Genomic DNA, 9040 nt, shown 5'->3' on the forward strand with positions numbered 1-9040 from the left:
TTTATTTCCTGTGGTAGGGTACACTATTACCCTGTAGTATAATACGTGGTCCAATTTAAAAATTATAGGTCAATATTAAGGTCTGACACCGTGCCGTTAGTTAACATTGAAAAATGTCTTTGAATTTTTAAAGCATTTTAGAACGCTTATTTCCTCATTTTAAGCTTCTCAGAACACTTTTTTTCGCATAGGCATACATTGTAAACTTTAGGGTCACGCTGTGTACCCCCTAATTGACCTATAATTATTTCCTGTGGTAGGGCACACTATAACCCTGTAATATAATACGTGGTCCAATTTATAAATTATAGGTCAATATTAAGGTCCGATACCGTGCCGTTAGTAAACATAGAAAAGTGTCTTCGAATTTCCTTGTTTTAATGCACTATTTAAAATATACATAGTGTACCCCCTAATTGACCTATAATTATTTCCTGTGGTAGGGTACACTATTACCCTGTAATATAATACCTGGTCCAATTTAAATAATATGGGTCAATATTAAGGTCTGATATTGCGCCTTGCGTTAGTTAACCATTGAAAGATGTCTTTGAATTTTTAAAGCATTTTAGAACGCCTATTTCTTCATTTTAAGCTTCTCAGAACACTCTATTTCGCATAGGCATACATAGTAAACTTTGGGGTCACGCTGTGTACCCCCTAATTGACCTATAATTATTTCCTGTGGTAGGGTACACTATTACCCTGTAATATAATACCTGGTCCAATTTAAATAATATGGGTCAATATTAAGGTCTGATACCGTGCCGTTAGTTAACATTGAAAAATGTCTTTGAATTTTTAAAGCATTTTAGAACGCTTATTTCCTCATTTTAAGCTTCTCAGAACACTTTATTTCGCATAGGCATACATAGTAAACTTTAGGGTCCCGCTGTGTACCCCCTAATTGACCTATAATTATTTTCTGTTTTAGGGTACACTATCACCCTGTAATATAATACGTGGAGCAATTTAAAAATTATAGGTCAATATTAAGGTCCGATACCGTGCCGTTAGTTAACATAGAAAAGTGTCTTCGTATTTCCCTGTTTTAATGCACTATTTAAAATATACATAGTGTACCCCCTAATTGACCTATAATTATTTCCTGTGGTAGGGTACACTATTACCCTGTAATATAATACCTGGTCCAATTTAAATATTATGGGTCAATATTAAGGTCTGATATCGCGCCTTGCGTTAGTTAACCATTGAAAGATGTCTTTGAATTTTTAAAGCATTTTAGAACGCTTATTTCTTCATTTTAAGCTTCTCAGAACACGCTATTTCGCATAGGCATACATAGTAAACTTTAGGTTCACGCTGTGTACCCCCTAATTGACCTATAATTATTTCCTGTGGTAGGGTACACTATTACCCTGTAATATAATTCGTGGTCCAATTTAGAAAATTATAGGTCAATATTAAGGTCCGATACCGTGCCGTTAGTTAACATAGAAAAGTATCTTCGTATTTCCTTGTTTTAATGCACTATTTAAAATATACATAGTGTACCCCCTAATTGACCTATAATTATTTCCTGTTGTAGGGTACACTATTACCCTGTAATATAATACCTGGTCCAATTTAAATATTATGGTTCCATATTAAGGTCTGATATCGCGCCTTGCGTTAGTTAACCATTGAAAGATGTCTTTGAATTTTTAAAGCATTTTAGAACGCTTATTTCTTCATTTTAAGCTTCTCAGAACACTCTATTTCGCATAGGCATACATAGTAAACTTTAGGTTCACGCTGTGTACCCCCTAATTGACCTATAATTATTTCCTGTGGTAGGGTACACTATTACCCTGTAATATAATACGTGGTCTAATTTAAAAATTATAGGTCAATATTAAGGTCCGATACCGTGCCGTTAGTTAACATAGAAAAGTGTCTTCGAATTTCCTTGTTTTAATGCACTATTTAAAATATACATAGTGTACCCCCTAATTGACCTATAATTATTTCCTGCGGTAGGGTACACTATTACCCTGTAATATACTACCTGGTCCAATTTAAATAATATGGGTCAATATTAAGGTCTGATATTGTGCCTTGCGTTAGTTAACCATTGAAAGATGTCTTTGAATTTTTAAAGCATTTTAGAACGCTTATTTCTTCATTTTAAGCTTCTCAGAACCCTCTATTTCGCATAGGCATACATAGTAAACTTTGGGGTCACGCTGTGTACCCCCTAAATGGCCTATAATTATTTCCTGTGGTAGGGTACACTATTACCCTGTAATATAATACGTGGTCCAATTTAAAAATTATAGGTCAATATTAAGGTCCGATACCGTGCCGTTAGTAAACATTGAAAAATGTCTTTGAATTTTTAAAGCATTTTAGAACGCTTATTTCCTCCTTTTAAGCTTCTCAGAACACTTTATTTCGCATAGGCATACATAGTAAACTTTAGGGTCACGCTGTGTACCCCCTAATTGACCTATAATTATTTCCTGTGGTAGGGTACACTATTACCCTGTAATATAATACCTGGTCTAATTTAAATATTATGGGTCAATATTAAGGTCTGATATTGCGCCTTGCGTTAGGTAACCATTGAAAGATGTCTTTGAATTTTTAAAGCATTTTAGAACGCTTATTTCTTCATTTTAAGCTTCTCAGAACACTTTATTTCGCATAGGCATACATAGTAAACTTTAGGGTCACGCTGAGTACCCCCTAATTGACTTATAATTATTTTCTGTGGTAGGGTACACTATCACACTGTAATATAATACGTGGTCCAATTTAAAAATTTTAGGTCAATATTAAGGTCCGATACCCTACCGTTAGCTAACATAGAAAAGAGTCTTCGAATTTCCTTGTTTTAATGCACTATTTAAAATATACATAGTGTACCCCCTAATTGACCTATAATTATTTCCTGTTGTAGGGCACACTTTTACCCTGTAATATAATACCTGGTCCAATTTAAATATTATGGTTCCATATTAAGGTCTGATATCGCGCCTTGCGTTAGTTAACCATTGAAAGATGTCTTTGAATTTTTAAAGCATTTTAGAACGCTTATTTCTTAATTTTAAGCTTCTCAGAACACTCTATTTCGCATAGGCATACATAGTAAACTTTAGGGTCACGCTGTGTACCCCCTAAATGACCTATAATTATTTCCTGTGGTAGGGTACACTATTACCCGGAAATATAATACGTGGTCCAATTTAAAAATTATAGGTCAATATTAAGGTCCGATACCGTGCCGTTAGTTAACATAGAAAAGTGTCTTCGAATTTCCTTGTTTTAATGCACTATTTAAAATATACATAGTGTACCCCCTAATTGACCTATAATTATTTCCTGTTGTAGGGTACACTATTACCCTGTAATATAATACCTGGCCCAATTTAAATATTATGGTTCTATATTAAGGTCTGATATCACGCCTTGCGTTAGTTAACCATTGAAAGATGTCTTTGAATTTTTAAAGCATTTTAGAACGCTTATTTCTTCATTGTAAGCTTCTCAGAACACTCCATTTCGCATAGGCATACATAGTAAACTTTAGGGTCACGCTGTGTACCCCCTAATTGACCTATAATTATTTTCTGTGGTAGGGTACACTATCACCCTGTAATATAATACGTTTTCCAATTTAAAAATTTTAGGTCAATATTAAGGTCCGATACCCTACCGTTAGTTAACATAGAAAAGAGTCTTCGAATTTCCTTGTTTTAATGCACTATTTAAAATATACATAGAGTACCCCCTAATTGACCTATAATTATTTCCTGTTGTAGGGTACACTATTACCCTGTAATATAATACCTGGTCCAATTTAAATATTATGGTTCCATATTAAGGTCTGATATCGCGCCTTGCGTTAGTTAACCATTGAAAGATGTCTTTGAATTTTTAAAGCATTTTAGAACGCTTATTTCTTCATTTTAAGCTTCTCAGAACACTCTATTTCGCATAGGCATACATAGTAAACTTTAGGGTCACGCTGTGTACCCCCTAATTGACCTATAATTATTTCCTGTGGAAGGGTACACTATTACCCTGTAATACAATACGTGGTCCAATTTAAAACTTATAGGTCAATATTAAGGTCCGATACCGTGCCGTTTATTAACATAGAAAAGTGTCTTTGAATTTTTAAAGCATTTTAGAACGTTTATTTCCTCATTTTAAGCTTCTCAGAACACTTTATTTCGCATAGGCATACATAGTAAACTTTAGGGTCATGCTGTGTACCCCCTAAATGACCTATAATTATTTCCAGTGGTAGGGTACACTATTACCCTGTAATATAATACGTGGTCCAATTTAAAAATTATAGGTCAATATTAAAGCCCGATACCGTGCCGTTAGTTAACATAGAAAAGTGTCTTCGTATTTCCTTGTTTTAATGCACTATTTAAAATATACATAGTGTACCCCCTAATTGACCTATAATTATTTCCTGTGGTAGGGTACACTATTACCCTGTAATATAATACCTGGTCCAATTTAAATATTATTAGTCAATATTAAGGTCTGATTTTTCGCCTTGCGTTAGTTAACCATTGAAAGATGTCTTTGAATTTTTAAAGCATTTTAGAACGCTTATTTCTTCATTTTAAGCTTCTCAGAACACTTTATTTCGCATAGGCATACATAGTAAACTTTAGGGTCCCGCTGTGTACCCCCTAATTGACCTATAATTATTTTCTGTTTTAGGGTACACTATCACTCTGTAATATAATACGTGGAGCAATATAAAAATTATAGGTCAATATTAAGGTCCGATACCGTGCCGTTAGTTAACATAGAAAAGTGTCTTCGAATTTCCCTGTTTTAATGCACTATTTAAAATATACATAGTGTACCCCCTAATTGACCTATAATTATTTCCTGTGGTAGGGTACACTATTACCCTGTAATATAATACCTGGTCCAATTTAAATATTATGGGTCAATATTAAGGTCTGATATCGCGCCTTGCGTTAGTTAAACATTGAAAGATGTCTTTGAATTTTTAAAGCATTTTAGAACGCTTATTTCTTCATTTTAAGCTTCTCAGAACACGCTATTTCGCATAGGCATACATAGTAAACTTTAGGTTCACGCTGTGTACCCCCTAATTGACCTATAATTATTTCCTGTGGTAGGGTACACTATTGCCCTGTAATATAATACGTGGTCCAATTTAAAAATTATAGGTCAATATTAAGGTCCGATACCGTGCCGTTAATTAACATAGAAAAGTGTCTTTGAATTTTTAAAGCATTTTAGAACGTTTATTTCCTCATTTTAAGCTTCTCAGAACACTTTATTTCGCATAGTCATACATAGTAAACTTTAGGGTCACGCTGTGTACCCCCTAATTGACCTATAATTATTTCCTGTGGTAGGGTACACTATTAACCTGTAATATAATTCGTGGTCCAATTTAGAAAATTATAGGTCAATATTAAGGTCCGATACCGTGCCGTTAGTTAACATAGAAAAGTATCTTCGTATTTCCTTGTTTTAATGCACTATTTAAAATATACATAGTGTACCCCCTAATTGACCTATAATTATTTCCTGTTGTAGGGTACACTATTACCCTGTAATATAATACCTGGTCCAATTTAAATATTATGGTTCCATATTAAGGTCTGATATCGCGCCTTGCGTTAGTTAACCATTGAAAGATGTCTTTGAATTTTTAAAGCATTTTAGAACGCTTATTTCTTCATTTTAAGCTTCTCAGAACACTCTATTTCGCATAGGCATACATAGTAAACTTTTTGTTCACGCTGTGTACCCCCTAATTGACCTATAATTATTTCCTGTGGTAGGGTACACTATTACCCTGTAATATAATACGTGGTCTAATTTAAAAATTATAGGTCAATATTAAGGTCCGATACCGTGCCGTTAGTTAACATAGAAAAGTGTCTTCGAATTTCCTTGTTTTAATGCACTATTTAAAATATACATAGTGTACCCCCTAATTGACCTATAATTATTTCCTGCTGTAGGGTACACTATTACCCTGTAATATACTACCTGGTCCAATTTAAATAATATGGGTCAATATTAAGGTCTGATATTGCGCCTTGCGTTAGTTAACCATTGAAAGATGTCTTTGAATTTTAAAGCATTTTAGAACGCTTATTTCTTCATTTTAAGCTTCTCAGAACACTCTATTTCGCATAGGCATACATAGTAAACTTTGGGGTCACGCTGTGTACCCCCTAAATGGCCTATAATTATTTCCTGTGGTAGGGTACACTATTACCCTGTAATATAATACGTGGTCCAATTTAAAAATTATAGGTCAATATTAAGTTCCGATACCGTGCCGTTAGTTAACATTGAAAAATGTCTTCGTATTTCCTTGTTTTATTGCACTATTTAAAATATACATAGTGTACCCCCCTAATTGACCTATAATTATTTCCTGTTGTAGGGTACACTATTACCCTGTAATATAATACCTGGTCCAATTTAAATATTATGGTTCCATATTAAGGTCTGATATCGCGCCTTGCGTTAGTTAACCATTGAAAGATGTCTTTGAATTTTTAAAGCATTTTAGAACGCTTATTTCTTCATTTTAAGCTTCTCAGAACACTCTATTTCGCATAGGCATACATAGTAAACTTTGGGGTCACGCTGTGTACCCCCTAAATGGCCTATAATTATTTCCTGTGGTAGGGTACACTATTACCCTGTAATATAATACGTGGTCCAATTTAAAAATTATAGGTCAATATTAAGTTCCGATACCGTGCCGTTAGTTAACATTGAAAAATGTCTTCGTATTTCCTTGTTTTATTGCACTATTTAAAATATACATAGTGTACCCCCTAATTGACCTATAATTATTTCCTGTTGTAGGGTACACTATTACCCTGTAATATAATACCTGGTCCAATTTAAATATTATGGTTCCATATTAAGGTCTGATATCGCGCCTTGCGTTGTTAACCATTGAAAGATGTCTTTGAATTTTTAAAGCATTTTAGAACGCTTATTTCTACATTTTAAGCTTCTCAGAACACTCTGTGGCGCCAGGCATGGTGCGTAGGCGCCAAAAGAATCACGGGATTACAAACACACGATCGGCAACCTGGAACTGCCCCAGTATTTAAGAAGCTTCGAACTTTACTCAGTCTCTATCCCACACAGTCTTACTTAATTTTTATGTTTCTGTTTTTAGCTTGTTATGTTCAGTTGTTTAAATAAATGTTTAAGTTTATTGTTGTCATAGTTGTCTTCAACTTAATATGAGAGGGTTCCTCCCCCTCAATTGGTGACCCTTGTGTTTATTATGTTTTTGGATACGCTATTATCCGTTGTTTTACAATTTGGAATAACTGCTTGAATTTGGTAATGTACAATTTCCTCTCTTATTTGGTCAACTGCTTTGCTTTGCACTACTTAAAATTTAAACTTAATGTATAGTAATATCTTTTTATTGTATAATGTTAGACTGAAATTTTTAAACATTATTGTAAGAGACTTTATTAGTAGTTATTGAATTTGAATATACGAACTTTAAATGCTGTTGTATATATTTCTTAGTATAATATTTGTAGTTTTGAATCATTCTTAGTCATGTAAATACTTATTTTTATTGTGAATATTTCCATATATTCTCTAGTTATTGAATTGTTCTAATGTATATATGTACAACTAGTTTAGTTTGAAAATTTTCATGAGTGAATCTTTAACTAGTTGCTTAGTTTTGTGTTACAATGACTGATAAAGATAAAACGGGAACTGAAACTGAAATTCATAGGATTGGCCTTCGCTTACCTGGATTTTGGATTGATAATCCAAGTCTATATTTTACGCAGATTGAGGCTAATTTTAAATTATCAGGGATTACTTCTGAATCTACTATGTATTGCTGTTTAATCTCTGTTCTTGATCAGAATATTATGCAAGTAATTGCGGACTTGGTCAGAAACCCAAATTTGGAAAAGCCTTACACTGCCGTTAAGGATAGACTTATTGCAGAATTTTCCTTGTCCGAGAGTAAAAGAATTCAAACTTTACTTCAGGACCTTGCATTGGGGGATTCTAAGCCGTCTGCCTTGTTGCGACATATGCGAGAATTAGCAGGATCTAATTTTTCAAATGAGGTTATTAAATCTATTTGGCTATCTCATTTACCCTCATCTATTCAGTCTATTTTAAGTGTTAGTACGGAAGGTTTAGACACTTTGTCAACTTTGGCAGATAAGGTTTCTGAAGTAACTAGTTTTTCTGCAACTTCAAGTTGTAATGAAGTTGTAAGTAGAGATTCACTTATGGAAAAAATAGCTCAAATGTCTACGGATTTGGCAGAGTTGAAGAACGAAATTAAATCTATGCGTAGATACCGAAGTCTATCCCGTAGTCGTTTGCGCTCCAAATCAAATGTTTCGAAAAGTTTTTCTCACCCTTCTAAAGGTGAAGCAGAGAGTCAAACTGCCGAAACGAAAATGTGTTGGTATCATAGGAAGTATGCTAAAAAAGCACACAAATGTATTGAGCCTTGCAATTATAATTTAAACTGATGAGCTCTACTATTAGTCCGGTGGTTAATAGTAGTGAGAATTTAAAATTTAGCCACCGACTTTTTGTTTCTGATCGCAAAACTAAGTTAATGTTCTTGGTCGATAGCGGATCTGATGTAAGTTTATTGCCTATAACATTTAAAGGTTGCAGGCCAACATCAAATTATGTGTTGCATGCTGCTAACGGCACTGCTATTAAAACATTTGGTGTTAAACTTATGTCGCTAGATTTTGGTTTACATCGAAAATTTGATTTTACATTTATAATTGCGAATGTTTCAAAACCAATTTTAGGCGCGGATTTCTTACGACATTTTGAGTTGTTAATCGATCTTAAAAATAAGAAATTAATTGATACGAAAACGTCTTTGGCTCATCAAGGTAAAATCTTTCCTTCCTCAATCCAAAGTGTTAAAACAATATTTGGCAATACTAAATATCACGATTTAATTCAGGAATTTTCTGAAATTACAAGAGTTAGACCTAATTATCTTAAAATTAAGCACGATACAGTGCATTATATTAACACGATTGGT

At 33.7% G+C, this 9040-nt stretch overlaps 1 protein-coding gene across 1 annotated transcript; it reads left to right on the top strand.

Moving 5' to 3' along the window:
* Window positions 1-7697: 7697 nt before the first annotated feature.
* LOC147800783 (uncharacterized) lies at window positions 7698-8449 on the top strand (the record flags this gene model as incomplete). Its single annotated transcript, XM_087156463.1, has 1 exon — window positions 7698-8449. A coding segment is annotated over exon 1 (752 nt), but the record flags the coding sequence as incomplete, so codon positions are not given.
* Between the last annotated feature and the right edge of the window lie 591 nt (window positions 8450-9040).

This window comes from Parasteatoda tepidariorum, unplaced genomic scaffold (assembly GCF_982258835.1).
Source record: "Parasteatoda tepidariorum strain Cologne lab strain unplaced genomic scaffold, Ptep-v5.0 scaffold_145, whole genome shotgun sequence".
Classification (NCBI taxonomy): Eukaryota; Metazoa; Arthropoda; class Arachnida; order Araneae; family Theridiidae; genus Parasteatoda; species Parasteatoda tepidariorum.